Below are 25,677 nucleotides of genomic sequence, written 5' to 3' on the forward strand. Positions count from 1 at the left end.
GAGTAATTAGTATTACGTAGACCTCAGGTACATTACAAGATTAACTATATCATAATCTTACCTTGAACTTGGCATGACATAAAATGCTCAGGCACCGTGGATTTCAAAACCTATTGATAACCATTCAACAACGATTCGGATTCCTTCGTGTTTATTCTAAAACAATCGTCGAACAAACGTATATTACAAATAATGCATTTATAGAGGGTGTGACTAAATTCACAATATTGGCTCGCGTTGGAAATATCTTATTGTGTAACATTTCTTCAACCGTTTCAAGTTATACGAATTCTATAAAAGACGAGCAATATTGTCTTATAGTTATTGTATCTGTGAGAAAAACTCGATACGTTTAAACAAAAAAATACTTAGGCACATATTATTATCACACTACATATATACCTCACTAAAGTAATAATTACAGAGTATGTTACCAAATCTTGAAACACGGTTTCAATATTAAAAACTTATGTATGTATGTACCTAGTGCAAAAAATACGTACTTATAAGTACGTAAAAGTCTTCGCCAACTAATTAGGTCTTCACTCATAGGCCTAACACACAATGCCTATTTAGAAGTTTGCACATTTGAGTACCTACCTACGAGTATCTAGGTATGTGTATTTCGTTTTGCAGAGAATGGAAATCGAAAGCCAATTTGGTCGATGATCCGGAAGCAGACACTATAACATACAACATGGTCAATACATGGTATTTTGATGAAGAAGAAAGTAAACCACTGACCGGTGATGAAGTTCTAGTCATTCCTAATATTCTTATTTTGGTAAGAAACATTTCCGTACGGTAATTTGTAAAATGTTTCAGTCTTATTCAGGCATATTTTCTCATATTAAGCACCAATACATGGAATACACATAGGTCGTATGTTTTGGTATACGTCATAGTAAGTTCGTAGGTAATAACAGTAATACATACTACCTACGCCGCTGTTTATAATTATCCCAAAGACAACACAACAAATTAATTATGTACCTACAACGATGTATCATCAATTGGTGGATATAAAACATTTTTTAATGGAACAAAACAGCATAAGTGATTATTTCATTACCTATTTAGAGGAATAAATCATTCTTTAAAATTGAACAAAATTAAATTTCGTTGATACGAGACTCGTATTTTCACTCGTATTACGAATGTAGGTAGTTGTATTTACACAGGTTCGAGACCGATACCTTTAACGGTACGAAAAAAAATTTCATTATACAAACGGTAAATCAATTGAATAAATTCTTCAGAATTGTCCTTGTTCTCTTAAACTTTGAGAATTGATTTGAAACTACTATTAAATTTTCTCAAAAGGCTATTCTGCAGGATTTTCAAAAAGGTTAGCTGGTTTACGTACCAATAAAACTATAAATTGAACAAGCAAATGGAAAATTTTAATGCCATTTAACAAAACAAAATATCAATGGTACAGATTTTGCAATTTCTGAACCAAGTCATGAACAGGGGTGCATTTATTACTCTATAAGTGTTCAAAGCCATGAATTTGGGCACCACAGCAAATTTTTTGCAGTGCGTACCCACTAAAAAAAAAAACGAAACTACACAAGTTATGTGATTTTAAAAAACAGTCAAGTAGGTAGCTATTATTTTATTTGCATAATATGTCACCCTATTAAAGCATTTTCTCTCATCAAAAATATTGTTTTCTTTTTTTAAATTAGGTAAGCATGAGCTTGTAAACGCTTTTTCCCTACATATCGCCTCACTTGTGCTAGTTTTTTTTCCTTCAAAAAATTGCAGTTCAAATTCTAATAATTTCAAAATCAGAAAAATGAACTTATTCCATCAAAAATTGTGTTTATTTTACTCTTTGATCCATGGAGCTGAAATTCGTGCCTATTTCAGCAAAACCAGAAATCTTAGATTTTTTTCCTACTTGTAGTGAGCAACGTTTTTTAAAATTACAGAATTAAGTAGGTACATTGTTTTCAATTCATTCCTTGCAATATTCTTCATTTACATATGCTACAGACGTTCGCCACATTGACCATGCAAACAAAGCCGGGAGCTTTAAATATGATAAACAAAGCAATACCACAACTATTTGGGAATCCAAAAAATATTTTCATGACTACTACAGCGAAAGAATTTCTTTTCGAAGGAGTTCTGATCAATTGTACACAATCGAAAGAATTTGCTGTAAACACCGTATGCGATCAAATACGAGCCAAACCCGCCGGACTGGAAGTCATAGACAACGACTACTTCAAATTTTCCATATTCGGCACGGTACGCGATATACTTACGTTAGTAAAAAAAAGTTTACCAACAATTGTATAGACATGTTAATTAATTTGCATGAATTGTGTTTTAGAAAAATAATACTCCAGATGAAAACTCATTAACTGTAAAACGAGGTATTGTAGATATTCAAGATGTTGGTAAAGTTGTCTTATACAACGGTAAACCAGAGATGGAGTTTTGGAGTGGACCAAAGTGCAACGAAATCAAAGGAACAGACACCACAATTTTCCCACCTTTTATGGATACTAAAGACGTTTGGAATTTCGGCGCTGAAATATGCAGGTGTGTACCTGTACACAGTACAGTTGCAAGAGTCAAATAATTCATATGTTAAGCAATGCAGCAAGCTAAACAACACGAGTGTAAATTGATTTTCCAATCCTATAACTCCTTTAAAAAATGCCAGATTGATGGAACGTGCTTGCGACATATCGAGGAGCTCCGAAAAGAGCCCAAATTCTCTTTCAATTTTAATACATATAATTCCAAAATTAAAGGAGCTATGATTGAATGAAATTTTCAAGGTGTTCTGTAGGTACTATAGAGCCCTCAATTTTGGACTTGAACAAAATGTTTCAAAATACAGTTGAAAATTTCAATCCATTAGAATCTCTTGAAATTTTGAACTCTGATCAAAATCATGAAAGATCTTTTTGTTCTCATTTCAAAAAATTCTGTGAAATGACACAATCACCAATCAGAATTAGATTGAACACCTCTGCAATGATTTTGCACCTTCATTTTCTAGGGTAGACAAACCAACTTACTTCAGCGTGGTTTGAGTTGCTGCATTATCAGATAGGTACCTACGTAGCTTAATTTCACAATATCGTTACGAAGCATACTGTAAATCTTAGGAAACTAGAGCAATTTATATGTACCTAATAGTGAGTGTTGAATGACCATTAGGTCACTAGCGGCGAAATATGTCGGTCCCACGGTATTCAAAGGTATTCACGGTTATCACTACACAGCCGATTTGGGAGATATGTCTACTGATCCAAATTTAAAATGTTTCTGTCCAACGAATGATACGTGTTTGAAAAAGGGTGCTTTCGATGTCACAAAATGTACAGGTAGGTTTTTCACCCATATGTACTTATTACGAGCACCGGTTCACTTAATCGGTTCAGAACTATAAGAATGGCAAAAAAACCGATAAGTCAAGTTACCTACATAACATTTCAAGTACCTACAAATATTTCATATTTCAATTTTGGAAAAATGACAAGTTCAGGAATCCAATTTTTACATACCAATGCCAACCAATATGAAAAAAGTGATGTTTTAAAAGCTTTCATCTTCCTATTCTGGAATGAATTCTAAAATGTCTTCTAGAAGCTTTCGTTCACTCAGTCAACATTATTTCTACAAATTCTACACATAGTTCAGCGTTGCCATTAGAATATTTCCGCATTTGTTTTTTTGTTTTTTTTCTAACTATTAATACACAAAACTTGAAGCCATTTGGTACCTTTTTCGCCGATTGTACGGCCGTTTTTGGTTTTTGTGAATTAATTTTGACGTTTAGAAACCTTCGTACCTGAGCGAATGCCTTCGAATCTTTTTGAAAATTTACATTTTTCCAAAAAAATTGTAATTAAAAAATGTTTGGATTTTGGAATTTTTGGTTTTCGATCACGGAAATAGATCCGCAGTACCTCCATCATTTTGAAACCTTGGAATCTTGGAAACAATAAACATCATGAAACCTTGGGCTAGGCTAAGGCTAGGCAACGTTGATATTTGTGTGACGTCATACGAAGACATTTTTTTCGTTTTTGAAAAGATGAGTGAGTACGAGTACGAGTAGGAGTGAATTGATGAAAAATTGAAAATTGAAAACTTGAAAAGGTTGAAGAGAGAGACTTTGTTAAATGAGACTTCTATTAATATTAAATTAAATTAAATTTTTCAAATCATCGTCAATTTATTTTTGAAGTTCTTTTTGAGAATAAAAAGCGAGCAAATAAATTGACCGAATTTTTTTTGTTCGCAGTTCGCAACTTCGCACCCCTGGACCAGCTTACAAAAAATAAAAAATTCATAATTTTTTTTCGTGCATTTTTTTCATTTAGGCAATTGATTCAAAAATTTTTTAAAATAAAACACCAACGAATTCATGAGAGAAACCCCTGATAAAAAAATATGGTTTCGATTCGAATTAGAAATACCCCACGATATTTTCATTTGAAACCATTGTTTTTTTTTACTAGGGATAGGGAATGTGATGTGAATGATAATATATTCATCAATATTCATCAATTTATCTCAAATACTCAAATTTGATAGAAATGAATGAAATGATGGTGATTTAAAAAAAAACATCAACTTCTCTGGAAAGAATTGACAATGACAAATGACAACTGACCCAATTAGGCTTAGGTAAGGGTTCTGCTGACTTCTTCTGCTTCAGATTTTTTTGGATAAAATTTTCTTATTATGGTATAAAAAAATTATGGGATCCAGGTCCTCTATAGATGGATTTTAAGTAAAAAGAATCAAACTTTTGCAATTCTCCACTTGGAATTTTTTTTCCATTCTCCTGCATAATCAAGTTCAAGAGTACATAATTATTTTGTTTGAATTATTGAAATTAACTTCTAACAAATAAAAATGGAGAATTGATTGATACGAAATTCATTATTTTCACAATGATGTCATGTACTTACATTTTATGTAGAATTTGTTGCGGAATTCTCCGCAACTGGTCGACTTGTTTCAATATAAAACACAGCTTTACAAAAAATTGTATTCCAATATTTGAAAAAATTATAAACCTTTTGCAAAATATTCGTAAGTATGAGAAAATGCACCGAGGAAAAAATGAATTTAAATTTCATCTATCAATTTTGTCCTGAATGTAAAGATTGTGGACTGAAGTATTTAACAAAATGTTATACCGTACCTATGTTTCTCATTTTACAGGGGCTCCGTTGGTCTTAACTCTACCTCATTGTTACGGATGTCACGTTGATTATATGAATGGAGTAACTGGAATGAATCCGAGTGAAGAACTTCACGGAATCTACAGCACTTTCGAACCGGTAGAATTATTGTTTGTAACGACACAATTTGTAAATTTTTAGAATGATGAAATTTATTTCAATTTCTTCACATTTACAGATAACTGGAACCCCAGTAGCAGGTAAAAGACGACTACAATTCAACATGTTTGTTCAGCAAATTAAGAAAATCACTGTTATGAAGGAATTAGCCCCAGAACCTTTTCTCATGCCTTTACTTTGGGTCGATGAAGTATGATTTTTATTTTGTTTCAACTATTTCAAAGTATTCATTCACTATATAGGTACGTGTGGTTTGTTAAAACAGGGATTAGAACTTAACGATACATTGGCAAGGACGGTGCGAAATGCCCTATATCGACCAATTAGAATAGTCAAATATGGCCGATATATTTTGATTGGATTTGGATTATTCTTTATTGTTATGGGCGTCATAGTGTTTTACAGAAAAACCAAACTTAATCCTGATGGATCCGTTACGGATGACAACAAGACTACAATTACTCAAGTTAGTCCAGCTTACTAATGAAGAAAAGTATAACTACTGAAAACCCAATGTGAATGTAAGGTAGGTAGTTCTGTGTAAAAACAATGTAATATTATTACATACCTACGTATTTTATATAAAAATTCGAACCGAAAAAAGAAAAAACCGAATGCAGATTAAAATGTATCGAATATACATTTATGAACCCATTTAAATTGTACACAGATTAGTGTACCTATTTAGCATAAACGTAAATAAATACACGAAATTACCAATCGATTAATGGAGAATTTTCTTCCGATTTCTATTGAAGGAAATATATCTCAACAAAAATAATATTGTTAAAAAAGCGAATAGATATTTAATTTTCTACGTATTCTAAGTAAGTCTATAATGATTTCATGACTTTACTGAAGATAAGGTTATCCCAAGAATTATTATTTTTTTTTACATCTAGGTATTGTATATTATTAAGTATTAATTCTGTTTACTTTTAAGAGTAACTAGTTAAATTGACTGATCGCGTAGAAAAATTGAATCGAAGTTACATTATCCACAGAAAATCATATTTAAAGAAAAAAAAATTGTCATGACGTACTGCAAAAATTTTAATAAGGCTTCTAGAGTTATGATGGTCACATACGCGTTGCCTGATTGTTTAATTGCATCATCATTAACAGACCCAAAGTTTTGTTTTTTAGGTATATTTTATTATTAGAAGACTGAAATCAGACAGAGTTTTTGACCATCAGCCCTCAGCCCATCACATTAGGTACTTTAAAAATATTTTTACATGATAGATATAAGTACATGGGAAGTACTGAATTCAAAAGTTCTAAATTTTGAAAAGAATAAACAGAATATAACACAACGGTGAAGTGAAAGCACAATAAAATAATGTGATCTAGAAGTCCTTCAGTCTAAATAATTTTTCCTTTTTCACTATTTTCAACTAAATAATTCTTGACACCCAGTATAAGACTTCATTAAATAACTGTACAAATTAGAAATAACTAATTTATGATTGGAAAGGATATGGACAGTAAGTGTAAAGTTTTTTTTTTTTTTTTTTTTTAATTATTGTACCTATCTAATTTATTGCACATACGATAGTATTTCAATTTGAAAAAACTATTACATACCTATCCATTTTTGATTTTCATAAAAAATTTGAATCTTTGTAAATAGATACATTATTTTGTTTTAGTGGCATTGATTTCTCAAAATTGAATAACAAGACCAAAGTTACACTACAGCCCAAATTTAGGCGTTATCTTGCAACTACCACCTGCTACCCATGTGCGTCTTATTTGTCTTTATAATAGTCCCTATAATTTTGAAGATTCGTCAAATAAGTTCGTAATGTCTTACGTTACTTACCTTCCATGAATTCTATTGCTACTGTGATTACGATGGCAAAGGGTACCCCCGGATAAGACAGATATATGTATAGGCAAAATGCTCTTAACCTCGGATTTTGATGAAACTCACAGGGTATGTTTAGTACCCCCAAAAAATAATTTTGGGCCCATAGCCCGCTCCCCACCCCACCACCCTTAGACAGGGGGGGGCCAAAAAACGCGTTTTTCAGGGGGAAAATTCTGTATCAGCGCGTAATCAAGATACATTTATTCTGTAAACGAATATAGTTAGAGGGTACACGGGGGTACCTCCCAGCACGCTGAACAACTTGGTTCTCTTCGATTTCCGCCATTTGTCCATATTTTTGGAGAAAAACGTAAAAAACGTGTTTTTTTTTAGAGTTTTTTGAGCTTTTGAGCTTGACCCACCACTCCAAATGGCCGGGTGATGACTTCTACAGAAAGTAGACCTAAAGATACATATTTGACGAAAAAATCGTTTTGGTATGTTTTTTCGTTCCGGAGTAATGTTGATTTAAAGTTTTCTTTTGTCCACCCTTCTCCCCCCATGCGATGAAAAATTCTGAAAAAATTCTGGGAGGTACCCCCATGTACCCTCTAACTATATTCGTTTACAGATTTTTCCCCTGAAAAACGCGTTTCTTGGCCCCCCTGGCTGAGGGGGTGGGGTGGGGAGCGGGCTATGGGCCCAAAATTATTTTTTGGGGGTACTAAACATACCCTGTGAGTTTCATCAAAAACCGAGGTTAAGGGCATTTTGCTTATCTTATCCGGGGGTACCCTTTGCACAAGTTTTCAACTAACAGAACCCATTATTCACATTAAAATTGCATTTATTTATCATTATTTTATTGTAATGTCATGTTAATTAATTTTTAAAATAAATACGTACCCTAAATTGTACAGTTTCGATTAATTATCTAAACGTAACTATCCAGCAATACTTTAAAAAAAATAATCTTTTGTACTTAAATAATTTTATCAGCAGATAATACTGTATTATTTTTTAATTGTTGAATTATGGTAATAAAAATTACTCTTATAAAATTGAAATATTATTTTCACAAAATAATAGGAAAACAATAATACTTTCCTATACGTATAGGTATAGGTAGAGTAGGTAAAATAGGTAAGACATAAAGTTAAAGCGTATTCTAAGCATATATGTATTGTAGCAAATGTGAGACGTTTCATTGCCGAAAATAACGTCAGCTAGATTATCCACCTCTACACGAATATAAAGGTATTCATCCCATTTTTAATTATGTTTATGGATACCATTAAAAATGTTCAATGCCATAAGTCCGAATTTTCGGTCGTTCGAAGTAATTTAACGCGTGTGTCTCAATTCGTAATTTAAATACAGACTTGATAGAAGTTTACAGCAGAATTACGGCATCACAAACATTAAAAACTTCTAATTTCGTATATTCAGAAGTGAATTACACAATTCTTTAATCCGAAATGTGGTATGTAACTTTACGATATAAATAGCTACCTTTAAAAAAACAGAGCAAACAAAAAAACACCTTTACTTTTCAACTCTATGCCTCGAAATATCAATTCAAACTTCACAGATTATTTTTTTCAACTGAAATTTTTTTTAAATTCTTGGGTCACGTTTTATTTTGTCAGTGTTTAGAGTGAAATTGTATTTTATTCGGTACACTTTTTAGTTACCCTTCCGATCAATTTTACGAATTAGTAAACCTAACAAAGGAGGTATCTCAACCGGCAAGTAAACATAGTTGAACCTGATCAAAAAAATTGAAGCAGCGTCCCACGACACAAATGGACACCAGATTCGTACTCGACGACCTTGAATTGGTCGTAAACTACATTTTACTCATTTTTTTTGGAAATCAAAAAAATTTGGGGCAAAAAAAGTTTTTGGTCGCCAATCAAGCTGAAAATTTGGTTAGGGTTTTTTTTTGGGGCGGCGAATTTATCTCCGGTGTCAGATTGTCCCGACGACGCTTTTTCGATAATTAGAGAATTTTTCAGAATTCCACTTTGGCCTATTTTTCAGGAAGAAATCAAAAATTCATTAAATCCAAGTGGAAAACTAGAAATTTAGTACCTATCCTTTATATATATCAATATCTACTTTTGTAACGTTATGGCACCATTTAGTTGAACGTCGTTGTGGCACCAGGTAGCAAGTGAAGAAAACTTAGTCATTTACGCGAGCGTTTTTCTGGTAATGGTTTATTCATTAAAATAAAAACCAACTGGTGCCTCTATATTATATGAGTATAGAGTGATGATTAAGGGTATAAGCAACAGCGCCATCTAATCGAAACATTTTACAACAAATTTTTACAAAAGAATACATCAAAAACCAGTGAGACCTGAAAATGGTGCCACAACGTCTGTTGACTATATAATTTTATCAGTATATTAAAAGGGACTTTTAAATGTCGTTGTGGCACCATCACAAAAATTTGCCTAACGACCCCTGGCAGTGCCCTGATGACATTCCACACGATTTTAATTAAAATACGTTGTGGCACCATTTGGTGGTGCCACAACGTAAATTTTGGTGCCTGAACGTGTGTAAAGTATATAAAATGGTGCCACAAGTACATCAATTATGAGTATGTAAATATATTTCTGATCTATGAGGTCGATTAGTGGTTGTTTAAAGTTGAAGTAGAAAGTCGAAAAATGGAGTACCTACCTAAAAACAACCCAACAATTTTGATATTTCTCGACGTTTTGGGTTCAAACCAGGCCTAAACGATTCCCGGCGTATCAGATTTTTTGAAAAATAAGCCATACTTGAGCCAACGTCAATCGATTCGACATGGCAGTCATTTTTAAACAACTTTCGATAGTTTCTCAGCCAATTATTCAATTTGAACTTTGAAGCAATTTATTCAAGATTCCTACAGTTTGACTATGACTTCCTCAAAAAAATAATAAAATAAAAATAAATGAATGCTTTTTGCTAGGAATATTGGAACTTGACCATAAAATAGTACAAGTTGCAAAGCTATACCTAACTCACCTAAAAAAAAAAAAGGTGTCTATACAGGAATTTTTCAACCAAAAATAACAATTTCTCCACCACCATACAAAAATATTTTCAAATATTTTGAAACATCCAACCCGCTTTTTTCATAACTTTTTTGAAATTTTAAGATGGGAAACTTCGCTTACAACGAGTCATTTTTGGACACTACGAACATCATACAAACACTAAACAGTATTGCCATTCAGTCACTTCTTATGAAATGCTTAAATTACGTAGGTACGGATTTTTTTTTTTTGCTATTTTCGTATGTTTTTGAGTTGAAAATCTTTTTCTCACTTTTTACAAATTTTTATCTACTATTTTTCAGTCAAAATTGCCTAAAAGGATTACTTTTTCACTTTTTTTAATATGGAGTACACACCCTGCGAACGAGTTTTTTGTAATTTTTTAAAGAAAAGCATAGGTAAATTTCAAAAATTCGACTTTGAGACCTTCAAAAATGTTGGTGAAATTAAAATTGTAGCTGCTCGATTTATAACTTTTTGCGTGTTTTTCTCTTCTAAAAATTATTAGACTCCAATAGCATCTTTTTCTGATAGTTATTAAGTACCTCCTCATCACTTGAAAATGATAAAATTGCTCGTAAATGTCATTTAGGTACTTTAAATTTTTGACAGAATAGGTACAGTAAAACTCAGTCTATATATAGAAGTTTTGTAAGGTACAAACGATTATATTCGCAATGAAGCTGAAAAAATTCTCTTTTTGAGCTTTTTTCATCATTATATCTTCTTTCGGTATTTTCGAACAAAATTGAAAATACTTTCACACGAGCTTCGCTGTTCCCATACAACTCGCGAACAATAAACGCACCAGACAAGAAATGAAACAGGAAAAATAAATATCTTTTTTTTAATTCTCATTCACCATATTTCATTTATCAGTAAAATACGAGAACAAATAGGTATCATCGACTATATAAGTAGGCTTGTATGCATATAATATCTATTCTAATCAGTTTTTTTTCTGACTTGATATACAAGAAAACGGAATGTAACCAAGTTTCTCTCATTTGATTGAATTCATTCTTCACTGAGTTGAAAAAAAAATCGTTTACAATTTGAGAATATTTCAAAATATAAACACCATTGCCATGTAAATCGATAATGATTGAATTTCGTGTTTTTTTTCCTGGTAATGTAATATAACACAATCTCAACTTTGTGCTTCATTCGTTTTTCTGTGGTTGTTTTTTCTTCTTGTCATTCTTCGTATCATACACACGCATCAATCACATTTTTATTCGATATATTTCGATACAAAAGCAAACTTAATAAGAAGAACAAGTCGGGCAATTGCAATATGGATTTCATATCTAGAGGGAATTTAAGAAATAATGTCTATAATGCGATAATATGAATACTACTGGGTATCCAACTTTGAGAATTTATAGGTATTATATGTACATGTTTACCTATTATTACGATGTATGTAAGTACAAAATAACAGAAATCACGAAAGCAAACGGACTAACAATAATAAGTTACCATAAAAAATCTCAACAAGTGTTTAGAAACTAATGAGCTAAGAAAAAACGTGTACCTAGCTACTCGCTTTTACTTATTATTCAAGAATGACAAAAATTTCAATTCTTTTCCACTTTAATTCGATTAATTACCTCTTTTGGGAGATTATGTCAAGAGACGTCGTACAACAAACCCGATGTCTTACCTACCATTAGGTGTGCAATACGCTCATTAAACTACTCAACGCATCTGGTAGGTAGGTAAGTAAGATACACATCACATCACGTTGTGCTATTTTATATTATTAAATTACATTCGTCTGAATTCATCAAGTTTATACGCCAAGCGACCAAATACCATTACGAGAAAATTACTCGGGAAAACCTGAAGTGTCAACGCGGATTTATTTCGCAAAATATTTTTACTAACAATAAGTATGTATGTAGTCTCATGTAAATATTATTACTTTTTGAAAATTTTTTAATCTTTCTTTTTCATGGAACTAGATGCTTTTCAGGGAATTAAAAACCTACTAAGTACAGGGTGTTTCACGGGAAACAGACGATTCTAAAATTGAAAATCTCCCTGAAAAATGAAGATATCACGGAGGTGGCGGTGTTCCTGGGTAGCCAATAACATCAATTTTACCCTCTTATGGTTGGTTACAGCCACCGCGCTCTCAGTACCTTGGCATATTGAACGAAAGAAGAAATCATTTTTGCGGTGAAGTGAAATTCTCAAAAAAATTGAAGATGAAAAAAATCGATTTTAACAAAATTTTAATGACAATTGAGGCAAATTATCATCTCATGGGTGCTGATATCAAGCAGAACTATTGCTACGGTGGTCCAACGGCCAATTTTCCGCTGATGAGCGAGGAGAAACCCTTACACGATCAGCGTGTGACTGTATGGGTAGGTGTTGCCTCATGGGAGATTATTGGCCTGTTTTTCTTTGGCGGAAATGTCAACACTGCGCGGTACCTAGACATGATAAACACCTCCCTACTCCCTTCCCTGGTGTAGCACAGACGTTTATGATCGATTTGGTTCGAACAGGATGGGGCTATGTGCCATAATACCCGCGAAATCTTGAATATTCTCCGTGAACCTTTTGATGGCCGTTTTTTTCAAAGCGCGTGGAAACGGAGTGGCTTCACCCAACCTGACTGTTCAGGATTTTTATTTGTGGGGATATTTAAAGTCATGTGTATACAAAGACTGCCTGCTAGATTTGGAGCAATTTAAAATGGGGATTGCTGATAAAAATCGAGAATTATACTGGATGTTTTGCAAAAAACATGAAAAAATTGGGTGAAAAGATTGAGAGCGTGTGTTGCCGCTGATAGTCAACATTACGTGGATGTTTTATAGCATACATAAAATTGATGTTATTGGGAACCCAGCATAAAAATTTTGAATTTTTTCACCAAGTAGTTTCCGAGTATTTCAATTTTAGAATCGTCGGTTTCCCGTGAAACTCCCTGTACATACAAGATCAATTCCTTAAAAAATTATTCAATTTTCAAGTAACAGCCTCTGCTTTGGTTTCAAAAATGTATATGAACTACCTAATAATATTGTTGTAGAGATATGAGGCCACTAGAATCAAATGTCTACTTCTCCACTTTTTTTCAAAAATGAGTTAAGCATGGTTTGGTATACTACAACATGTGCCGCATCCGATGAAAATGTCAAAATTTCAATTTTGTGTAAGGAAGTATGGTTAAACAGCGTGTAAAGTTAGGGGTTAGAATCAAAAGTGTACTTTTTTAATGGAGAAGTCAAGTTTAGAAACGAACCTGGTGGAAATTGAATGAAGGACTAGTGTTATGCCTTGAAATTAGGCTTGAAATTGAATAAATTCATCAAGTGAGGACCCTTCCCCCAAAAACACCTTTCATTTTTATTAACAAAAATTAATTTTTTTTACTTTGAAAAAAAAGGAAAATTATTTCAATTTCCAAATGAATGGTCAAAAATGCAATATTATTTTAATTTCTCAAACTTTCCAAGCTTTCTTCAACTTTTAGCACCATATTACTAGAACAATTTTTGATTAAGTGCCCTAAAACGATGTAAAAAGTGTACGGTTGGAGACAAAACTTACTTCTCCTAACTTCAAACTGCCCAGGAACTCTTACGGCAACACGTAGGGTAATAAAACAAACATGTGGGTCACTATCGTCATGTTGGTACAAAAATATTAGACATATTACCTCGGTATTTTATGTTACGATAAATGCTAGGGAGGTTTTTTGCGTTTTTCTCAAAAAGTTCGAAAATGGAGAAGTAGAGATTTGATTCTAGTGGCCTCATATGTAAAAAAAATTCATAAATCTATACTAAATGCAATACGAAGATGAACCGATTTTTCTCTCAAAAATTGGACCGTAGCTTACACAGTAATTGCAAAATTGAATAATTTATACCTAGATTTTATTACGAAGAGCAAAGGTACTAGTTAATGAGGAAGTTCTGTTTGGTATCTTCGTTTTCAATAAATATGTATGTACTCGTAGTACTTTTCAAAAACCCTAAATGCCTGTAGTTAATTTGAATGGGTAGTTGATAACAAGATGATACCAGTGTAGTCACAGGGCAGTAAAAAATTGTTTTTTTCGATAAAATTTAAATTAAAACCTAATTTGGGAAGGGCTTCCATTACCTACTTGGTTTTAAAATCCTAAAAAATCGGCTACAGATAATTTTTTTCAACTACTTTTTGTAAAAAATTAAAAGCTAATCTTTTTCTATCGTCTCTTGGAGATTTTTTCTATTTAACATGAGAGCAAGTAGGTACAATTAAAAAACTAAAAATGCGAATTTTTGTGGTAAAAATTTGATTGATGATCTTTGGTAGCATTCAGGATTTTTATAAGTTTGAAAAAAATTGATTGACAATAATAATTACCAACTAAAAATTTTCAACAAAAATTAAGGAGACAATCGTATTTTTAAGGGGAAAAAGTTTTTACTTATCTATAATGTATAATTTTCTGACCATGGAGATGAGCAATACCTACTTTAGAAACAGAACAAAATTTGATTTTATAAATTTATTAGCGAACTCGCAAATTGAACGAATAGTGAATAAGTTTTGAAGAAAAAAATAGTAATTCAAAAAAAAATTGAAAATTTGATGGTACCCAAGTCCAAAATTCGACAATTTTTATTCTGGCGTTTTTGTCCAGAAATTCAGAAATAAAATTTTGAAAGTAATTGACGTCCATGCTATGTGGTTTTACAATTTTAGAAAATTCTCTCAACAAGTTCAAACACCAAACGATCTTTTAAAATTCAGTTCTACCTACATAATATAAATTAAAGTAATTAAAATTGATTCACTTTTCAAAGCTTTATAATTATTCTTTACAACCATCGTTACAAAATCAAAATTGATTTGTATAGTCTTTTCAATTTGCAATAATTCACAACAGATAAAAAGTCTTAGGTATCAACGAGTACATACAATACAATTTGGTTCACTTTTTAATGCACTACAGTCTACACCAAGCAATCCTATTCACTAAACGGACACCTTGTATGTATATAAATATACGTAGGTATAACTATGCGATTTTTGAATTCAGATATTACACTGAGAAACTAGATATTCATACAAAATGTTGAGTCGTTATTTTTTTTAAAATTTCGATGTGCAGCAAAAAAGACATTATTTGAAAGAAAGTTAAAATGAGGTACACAAACAAACGGCAAGAAAACTTAACACGGTACGAATGCTTTTTGCGTCACTTTGACTTGAAACAGATACCTGCCTTAATGGGTTCTAATATCATTAGTTTTAAATTTAATTACCAATTTACTTCGAGTGAGTAGGTTAGGTATTATATAGGAAATAATGGCACGTGGTGGAAAATTTCAAGAGCTTTGAGGTTTTGTTGTTAATTTATTTCTTTTTCCAATTTATTCCTCTTCAGCTAAGTATACGTAAAATCTACTCTTCTTTCTCATAACGTCACAGCATCGTAAGTACATGAGAATGTCACCTGAAGCAGATCTATATTGAGCGTTGTTTCACTGCTTTTATTTAGTAGGAGGTACATATTTTCCTCTGTTCAATTTTACTTGATTTTATAAAGCCTATAAGCAGATTTGACATTCGTGGAAGAATAAAAATAAAAAAATGAAGAAAAAATAAAGATGCTGTTTACATTTCCCACGGTAATTTGTGTAACATTTCCATACTAAACTTTTAATGTAAAAATAAAGAAGAAGGATAATCAATAACCTTCGCTAAAACAATACCTACTTACCGTAGTATGGATTTTTCATTTTTGATATTAATTACCTATATGTACCTACTTATTAGGTATTGAGACTTATAATATACCTACTTTTTTTCAAGTAGGTAGGTATATGAAAATAGCATTAGGATATTCAATAGTCAACATAAATATGAATACGGTATATGTATTTTTCACCGAAGAAATCCCGTTCAAGTCAAAGTTCGATTTCGAAATCATATACCGTAGGGTGAGAATAGTGATATGAAAAAAATAAAATAAAACTCAAAAACGACGAATATGACGAAATCCCCATATGGTTATCACAGACACAGTATGATTATTTCGATATGAATTTACAGACTGACAATGAGAAACAGGTGACGTACCTATTTCGTCGGCATGTATGGATATTTCAACGCCTGTTGGGGTACATTGCAAGTAGCCGACTTCTCAATACGCTTGCTCGCCAAAATTTAATTTTTTCATCTTATTCGGCGATTCCGTTATCATCCGTCAGTAACGGTTGGAAAATGCGGCGAAAACTATTACACCGCTTAGTAACTCGTACGCGAGACATGCGAATATTTTCGTAATCGTATACTTGTCGAAGTGAAGTCGTGTTGCAAAGATTTACCTTTTTCGAACCATTGCTGGAAATTTTATTGGTCTTTTTTTCTCAGAATCCTGTTATGTTTGAAATCAGCATTGGTTTTTGCAACTCGAAGTACGTGAATTGAATAAACAATAATTATTTCAAACCGAAACGTATTAACATGTTGACAAAAAAATGCAATACCTATTATGTATTATACTTACATGTAAATCGTTGAAAATACTGCGCGCAAAGTGTTCTTATACATATATGAGTTTTTGGAGATTTTTTTTTTCAATAACGATAGTGATGGTAAATTTATACAATAAGTAGCAAAAATATCTTACCTATCAATTTTCTCGGTTGTAATTTTCAATTTTTCCCCATATAAGACTTATTTTCGTCATAAATAAGTGCCCACTACAAAAGTATGAACATCAGTCAAAATTAACATTTATAAACTTTCAATCGTAATTCGGCTAGAGAATGTTTCATGTTCCTTATTTGCTCAATGAAAAAAAAGATGAAGAATTTCACAACTTATCCTCCTCTCCTTTTACTTGCTCCATCTTGAAAACGCCATTACGACAGTTATCTACTGTTGTCAAAACTTCAATAGGTACATGGAATCAAAAGAATTTTTTTCGACTTTTTCATCGGTCCTATCTAATGATTAAATTATTTTCAACAGAATAACATCCAGATTTCAATAACAATTTTTTTATTATTTTTCGCTGTCTACCTTTTATAAGAATTTTTCCTCTCAGATATTTTCACTCAGCTCCGTTTTTTGCACATTCAAAAAAATAAATAAGTAGGTACCATAAAATAATGCACAAAAATAATCAGAAAAAAAATCAAATTCATGCCAAGCAGGATTGAATGCACTTATCAGCAAAACATGAAAAAAAGAAGAGACAAAATTTTGCGCGGTTTCATCTCAACACAAAAGCCGCCAAAAAATTGAAGTAAAAAGAAAACTTTTCCTTTCCATGCACATCAGTATGAATGAAAATAAAATTACTAGAATTCCAAGGCTTGTGGATTTCTCAATTGTTTTTTTTTTTTTTTTTTTTTAATTTTTGTTATCAACTACCAGCTGAGCGCTTCGGCAAAATTTTGTTTTGGATAGGAGTTGATCCTTAGGTAATCAATAATCACATCACACCAAAGTAATGACGTTGATGTTACATTTCACTGAATTAAATCAATCTGGGGGTAGCATTCGCTTGAAAAATGCGTAGAATCAAAATTGTAGAGAATGAAATTTCTAACAACTCGCAAACAATTCATTATACCTAGGGTAGTTCACCAATGCGTTGAATATGATATTCACGAAAAAACTGCAGAAATTTCACTGACAATGACGAATTTCACGTTTCTAAACAATCTCCAACTTTTACTCTTTTTTTGTCAATTTACTTCTCTTCAAATTTGAATTATGTATCTGATTTCACTGACGAAATGCAGCTCGTGTTGACTGCAGGTTTTTGGTCTAAACTGAGGATCAACAAAACAATTGTATCCATAGAGCATAAACTTTCTTGTTTATTAAATATACTTGACCAAAATTTATTTCAGTATACTTATTTCATAAAAAAATTACTCCAATTTGTTGATTTTCTGATTTTGGGTGAACTTCTGAAACTGGTAAAAATGGTCCTTTGGTATTGATATCTACTTTTTAAAAAAGAGTAGATCATGAAATAAAAATCCAAAAATTGATTTCTTTTACACTGATATAGGAGTAGACCTTTCAAATTCATGGTGAACACTGTAAATGTTGTTTCATTGAAAACATCACTTTTTGAAAAAATTACAGAATCTCTTTCATTTTCACAAAGAATTACTCAAAATGTTCTCTACGTTTATCCCTCCCATAATTTACTCCTTACTGCCACTTTTGAACCAATCTAGCATCTCCATCAAAAATAATCTTTTCAGAAATTTTGAATGTAAGTATCATATCACTGGACAAATTGAACCAAACTTCTAAACTCAAGTGATTCAAGACCTGCTAGTACTTATTTAAGGAAATTCTGAGTGGTTAAAAATTGAAACACATAAAAATTCTATAAAAACACAATTTTTTGTATTCACAACCAATTATGTTTACTACCTACAAGAAACAAATTAGCGTTCAGGCTACAAAAAATATACACTTGTCGTCGATTTGATCTGAGTCGCAAATTACAAATATATTTTCTAAGAAATTGAAAAAAACGAACGTCATTTCAATCATATATTGGCAATCTATGCACTTGTTTCATATTCATTCTCTAAAGTAAAGAAAAACTTTCTTTAGTTTACAGTTTCGACCTATCTTGTATGAGTATTCGACAATTGACATAGTTATAGACTTGATACTTGAACAGAAATTAAATTCGCTCAATTTTTTCTAGCACTGAACAGTGAACACATAACTTTCCAAATAGTCCATATTTCAAACTACCCTGAAACTTATATCAATAGGAAATATTTCGGTCAAGTACAACTTACTGACTTCAATGTAATTTTCTTTAGGCTCTGTTTTCTATTCATAATTACTAGGCCATTCTTGCGGCTTATTAATTTTTGAAGTATATTATAGGCTGGTGTGGATGCTTATTTACAAAGGTTATGTCCAAGTTAGGTATTTTTCTTTTTTGTGTTTAGTGAACATCTACCTGCACCATCTTCTGAGTAAATGCGGAAAATATGACAAATTTTTTGTTTTAAAAAAATGAAAAAAATGTTTGTCAACTTTGACAGAGATTAAGGAAAAAATTTATTAAGCTTATCAAGTTTCAACCAATTTAAGCATATAGCATGTCGTTATAATGGTAATTTTTTTTAAAAAATTGTTCAACACATAGAAAAAATATAGATTTAGAAAAAAAGAATTGAGTTACATTTACATTGAATATTTTCCTGATTATCAAGTACATATGTACATAAGGGACCATAGGTAGGTATGTATAGTATTTTTAGTTTCAACACAGATCAGTATAGGTATAGTTATCTAGCTGCAAACATTCATTTTCCAACTTTCAAAGACGAAAATATCAGTAGTTTATACCATTATCGCCTTCTAAACATAACATGCTATATTTTGGAATTTTCAATTCAAGTGAGAATAATTAAACATTTTAAAAATCTCGTAACATTGTGAAATAATGTAGAAACAGAAACATAAATCCATTGAAAACTTTAAAATCCAATCCAAAATTATTTAGATAGCCTATACGACTCAATATAACAACAAATTGTTGTTCAACACTATAATCTGGTGGCAACAGATGTACTAGGCAAACTTAATGCTGATGCCCAAAAGCTAAAACCATCATCATACATATAATAAGTACAAAACTATTTGACAAGCTCAAGATTTGAGAATACCTAATTCAAACATGTTTTCTCAACTGAGTTAATTTCACAATAAAAGTTTAGCACAAAACTATGTATATAACTGAGGGTTTCTTCCAATTTAGATTGATAGTATGTATAGTGGGAGTTCATTTCATCACTTTTAGATGAATTTTCTCACAAACTTGAATCGTTTGTATCGATAAGTAAGTAGATACCTACTTAACTAGCATCTGGAACATCTACGAAACAATGAATGACATTTTCAGCGAAATTATATTTTTTACGCAGTATAGTTTTCCAAATTCAATGTTGAAGCCGTTTTAAACTAATACTGAAATTATTTTTAAATTGAAAACGATATTTCATTTAAACTAATACTGAAATTATTTTTAAACTGAAAATTATATTTCATACTCGCAATTACAACAATCAAGGACATTTTAAATTCAAATACCTACACATTCTCAAATTGTAACATATTGTTAGAAAAAGTTTTCAGAAAGGAAAAGTTATGAATAATTGAAACAAAGGTTAAGGTAAATCCATTCTCCCTGAACAATATACTGACATATCTAATAAATAAAAAGATGCTATAACCAAGTTTTGTGATTTTTTTCTCAACCTTCTAACATAAGTAAATATACTCTACCTAAGTGTAAAAAGAAAAAATTGGTTTGATACTTTTGTCATGTGTTACTTTCTTAAAACTCATTTTCACAATTTTTTCAAGCATTGGTAGTCTGCCCTCTGCCACAACACAATAAAAAAGTTAGCTACTGTCAAAAAGTAGACTCTAATGAGTAAGAAAGTTAAGCAAAAAAAATATATAAGGTATAAACACTGAAAGATTTTTCAAGTATAGGTGCCTAACTTTGCATTATCTGTGAAACCGATTCCTATGAAGGGATAAGTCGACTACTATGTACATAAGCGGCAACTAGCAACCAGCAACTGGCAACTTGGCAACCAAATCAAAAAATTTTGATTTGGTTGCCAATTCCAGCCAATAACCGAGCAACTTCTTATCATTTTCGTTCCACTGTCACGCAGTTGCTAGTCGCTGGTTGCCAGTTGCCATTTATGTAGCACCGCACCAAGTTATATTTCTAAAAAAAACACAGGAGTATTTTCACCATTTCTCACTTCTTTACTTACAATTAAATCTTTAAAATGTATTCTAAAAACATTGTACACACAAAGAAAGAACAGCCACATTAATTATTATAAATTATCACAATAAATGAGCCCTATTGATGCCACAGGTATCAAAAAGTGAGGGGTTCTGATGAGTGATAATTATTGAACTACAATCAGGGCTGCATAAGTGCATACTGATATCAATACCAATATACCAACACCGGTAATACTGGCAAATTTTGAAAAAATTTACAAATCCAGGGTCACGCTCGTGACCCCACCCCGCCCCTCTCCCCAAAAAACAAAATGAAAACGACGATTATGAACGAAAACGAACGAACGGTAACAACGAAAAAAACCGTAACGAGCTGACACTGATATTCTGAAAGGAACTTGTCTTTGAAGAAACATCTGCCGCCAACTCATTTTACTAAGAAAGCGTTTGTCAAATTGAAAAATTGAAAGTACCATTCTTTCTAATTTTTCAAGCGCTTTCTTTTGAGACCATAGCGAAGTTTCTACGATGAAAATTCACGAAGTTACAGTTTGGCTATATCTTGTCATTTTTGTAAAATTCTTCGCCATCTTCAAACACTATACAGAAAAAACGGCTGATTGTATTTTTGCGAAATTTGGGAACTGGGTTCTGTTTATTAACCATTACGGACTAGTGAAGTCAAATTTTGAAAATTTTGAAATTTGACCCTTCACCACCCCATTTTGGGCCTTAAAATTTTGAAAAAAACGAATTTTATTTCAAAAATGTATTTTTTGAGGTTGAATATACTCATATGCCAAATTTGAGTAAATTCGAACACCAACTTGAAGCTCCATGAGCTTTCAAAGTTGTAATAATTTTCAGATTTCGCCTATTTTCAAATGTATAAAGCAACAAAAAGGCAACTCATTTCAAAATGCGAATAGGAAAGGAAATTCTTCTCATGTTTGAAGAACTCATATACAAAATTTCCTAAAAACCAAAAAGTTGTCTTGTAAGTCCACCTATTGTCAGTCATTCTACTAACATGCCCCGCCCATTTCCATTTATTTCTTCTGACCCAGTGTTTAAAGTTTAGATTATTTTTAAGTTTTCTCTTCATTATTTCTAATTTTACTTTGTCACGTTTTTTAAAATTTAGCATGGACCTTTCTAAAGAGTTTTGGGTTGTCTCAATTTTTTTAATAATTTTTTTTGTTAAAGTCCATGTTTGGGAGCCGTAAGCCAGCGTAGGAAGTATGCATGCATTAAAAATCTGACTTTTTAGGTGGTTCTGAAAAGGCCCTTTAAAAATATTTTTGAGTGCCCAGTATTTTCTCCAGGTTAAAGTTATTCGTCTGTTCACCTCCTTTTCAGTACTGTTTTCGAAAGATATAATTTGACCTAGATATATTGTTTCTGTTACTATTTCTATCTTTTGACCTTCAATTTTAATTTCTTTTTCTGAATCCTTTGAGAGAATTTTGGTCTTTTTATAGTTAATTTCTAGTCCTGCCATTTCTGCCAATTTCCTTAATTCAATAATCATTTGTTTTAGTTCTTCTATGCTGTTGGCAAATAATACTACATCATCTGCAAAATGTAAGTGACTTAGACGTTCCCCATTGATTACAATTCCCTTATTTTCCCAGTTTGTTAAACCAAAAACTCTCTCGAGGCCAGAATTGAAAAGGATTGCAGAGAGGGGGTCTCCCTGCTTTACACCTCTCTCTATATCAAAATATTCGCCTGTTATGTCTGTAACTATTCTTGCCTTTAAATTTTTATACATTTCCTTGATTATTTTCACCAAAGACATTGGTACACCCTGTTCAATGAGAGCCTTTTGCAGAAAGTTGTGTCGCAGAGAGTCAAAGGCCTTGGCAAAATCTATGAAGGCTAGGTGGATGTCGAGTTGATATTCACTGGTTTTTTCAATTATCAGATTAACTGTGTGTAGGTGATCAATTGTTGAGAAATTTTTCCTAAAACCGGCTTGTTCTCGTTTTTGCTGTTGGTTTAATACATTTCGAATTCTATTTTCAATGGCTTTTGAGAAAATTTTTGATATTGTAGTACTCAGAGAAATTGGCCTGTAGTTGTTAACATCATGCTTGTCCCCTTTTTTATACAAAAGAATAATATCAGAAAGTTTAAACTCCACTGGTATAATCTGGGTTTCCAAAATATTGTTGAAATATTCTGTTACCCTATTCGCCAGAAGTTTTCCCCCAAATTTTATGTGTTCGTTAGATATTTGGTCGTACCCAGTTGCTTTATTGTTTTTTAAGTTTTTGATAATTTCTTCAATTTCTTCCAGAAGAAAATCTGGTTCCTTTTCGGGCATGAAATGAGAAAAAGAGGAAGGCAGAAGGCTAGGTGGACAGATGAGCTTGACGAATTTTTAACTCACAAATTTTTCCATAGGGTTGCACATGATAGAATTGAATGGGAGAGACTGCAGGAATCCTATGCCCGTTTCTGGGCCTAGCGGAGGTGGGTTCTATTTAATTATAGTTACTCTTTATCTCTTTGTAAATTTATTCTTTAAGAAATTGTACCATTCTTCGCTAATAAAGGATTACTTTACTTTACTTTACTTTATACAAAATTTCAACATATTTCCTTTCCGAATAAGCTCTATAGCTGTGATTAAAGTTTTTCATTTTTAGTAGAGTTTGAAAAATTTGTTATAACGTTTTTTTTTCAAAATCGATATATATTATCATCTCTCTATATTATTGATTTCTAAACACAATCGATCGATCGAACGAGTTGGAAATGATAAACTTGATAAACATTGAGTCAGTGATATTTTCTGATAATAATAAATTCAATTCTTAGGTGCGTAAATTAAAGAAAATTGTGATATGATAGCGATCATTTTCTGAATGTTCAAATCCAGACGTAGAGATATAAACGCAGCATTAAATAGTAAGTATGTATGATATGGGAATCTTGCGAATGTACGAAGCAAATTACTCTACAGTGTTCTCAGATATTGCTAAAAATGGTTACTTAATACTTATTAGCGATATGGCGCATTCGTTTCCTTGAAATTAATGTAACTCCAAAAAGAAAGAACGTTAATTTTGAATGGCGTATTCCCATGCACGGTTTGCTCCTCAGCGCAGCAGTAATGTGTTGAAGTGGCCCAAACTGCAGCGCAGCCGCATGGCTGCAAGTGTTATGCGTCAGAGCGCCATGCCAGAAGTCCCTGGTTCGAATCCCACCCAACTCTAATATTTTTTTCAATTTTTTTTTAATGCTTAATATTTTTTTTTGAGTAATTTTTTTAATAGAGGAATTTACGTTCTGGCCAAATAGACATTTCCATATTTTCACCTTGGTGTTATTAATGAATAATTGATGCATTTTTTTTTTCATTTTTAATGGAACTGAAGGAGATTGGGGAAATTTTTGTCTAGTCATAAATTCAAGAGGATGAAATTTCCTTTCAGTGGGTGCAATTATTTCTCAATTTCATACAGAAATTGCGATTTTTTTTTGTATGCCAACTTTAAATTGAAATTACACAAAATTTTTAGCAAACATTGGTAATATAATAAGTAGTTTAATAAACGAAAATGTTCAGAATTTTATACTCTTTTATTTGTTTTTTTTTTTTTACCAAAAGCATTAGCGTTTCTGTTCAAAACTTCAAGCTCAAAGTTGTAAAAAATTGTTGTGCTTGGTAAAAATTCAACTTCAAACTAAATTTCTCAACATTTTCAGTGAATAAATGCGTATTTTATTGAGCTAAAATGTAAAAATTTCATCTTCTTTCAGATGGTTTTTTACCCAAAACAATACTGTTCAAAAGTTACTAAAACTCAAAGTGGTGAAAAGTAGCCATGTGTGGTAAAAATCACAACTCAATACTCATTGAAGTAGAATTACTATAGTGAAGTTAGTACCTACCAAAGCTTTAGTAAGTATTATTTGAATGGTAAACACTAGCGAAATGGATGAAAACCCATTTTGCAGAGGATACAATTCTGAACATTTTGGTTTTATTAAAATACGACGCATTCACTGAAAATTTTGTGCAATTTTAGTTTGAAGTTGAATGTTTACTGCGCATGGCACTTTTTCACAACTTTGGGCTTCGATAAGATTTGAACAATAAAATGCTAGCAGTGGTGCTTTCGAAAAAAAAAAACAATCCGAAAGGAGATAAAACAATGGATAAAACTCTGAAAATTTTGGTTCATTAAAATACCTATTTGTTCACTCAAAATTTTGCGTAATCTTAATTCAAATTTAGCCTACAAAAAATCTAATTTAATTTGTTTCATGATTTCATTAATTACAATTAATTTCCTGCAAAATTGTTTGAGTAATATCCAGCGAACTTTTAAACATTCTTGGGGCTTCCAGCAAATTTTTGAAACTTGAAAATTCAGTTGGAAAGCCGAAATTTATTCTGCAAGCCAATTTGAAATACCCTATGAAGTAGACTGCAGTTGGATTTCAAGTCGTTTTAGACCCTTCAGCGACTTTTTGAAAATTACTGAAGCCCCCAGCAGATTTTTGAAACTTGAAATTCCCTCTAAATTTCATCAAGTGGAGTTTGAAAGTCGAAATTAAATCTGCACTCCTCTATCAAGTCGGCTTCAGGTGGATTTAAGTGATTTTGGAGCCTCTAGCGACTTTTTGAAAATACCTGGAGCCTCCAGGAGATCAGGAGATTTTTGAAACA

The 25,677-nt window shown here is 31.9% G+C and overlaps 3 protein-coding genes across 4 annotated transcripts in view; 2 read left to right on the forward strand and 1 right to left on the reverse strand.

The window, feature by feature from the left end:
• Positions 1–8,216, forward strand: part of Snmp1 (Sensory neuron membrane protein 1) — a 31,996-nt gene extending 23,780 nt beyond the window's left edge. Inside the window, exons 3-9 of the mRNA XM_065356391.1 lie at positions 637–784; positions 2,002–2,259; positions 2,345–2,556; positions 3,184–3,350; positions 5,203–5,321; positions 5,401–5,532; positions 5,608–8,216. Of these exons, the coding sequence (XP_065212463.1) occupies positions 637–784; positions 2,002–2,259; positions 2,345–2,556; positions 3,184–3,350; positions 5,203–5,321; positions 5,401–5,532; positions 5,608–5,826 (1,255 nt within the window). The 3' untranslated portion in view covers positions 5,827–8,216. The remainder of the gene's footprint in view (positions 1–636; positions 785–2,001; positions 2,260–2,344; positions 2,557–3,183; positions 3,351–5,202; positions 5,322–5,400; positions 5,533–5,607) is intronic.
• LOC135840076 (cuticle protein 8-like) overlaps positions 1–25,677 on the reverse strand; it is a 129,907-nt gene that overhangs the window by 61,615 nt on the left and 42,615 nt on the right. The window contains exon 2 of the mRNA XM_065356411.1: positions 62–156. The gene's annotated coding sequence lies outside the window, so the exon portion shown is untranslated. The remainder of the gene's footprint in view (positions 1–61; positions 157–25,677) is intronic.
• Positions 16,426–25,677, forward strand: part of LOC135839769 (parapinopsin-like) — a 28,893-nt gene continuing 19,641 nt past the window's right edge. For both annotated transcript variants that reach the window (XM_065355964.1, XM_065355965.1), the window contains exon 1: positions 16,426–16,645. The gene's annotated coding sequence lies outside the window, so the exon portion shown is untranslated. The remainder of the gene's footprint in view (positions 16,646–25,677) is intronic.

This window comes from Planococcus citri, chromosome 3 (assembly GCF_950023065.1).
Source record: "Planococcus citri chromosome 3, ihPlaCitr1.1, whole genome shotgun sequence".
Classification (NCBI taxonomy): Eukaryota; Metazoa; Arthropoda; class Insecta; order Hemiptera; family Pseudococcidae; genus Planococcus; species Planococcus citri.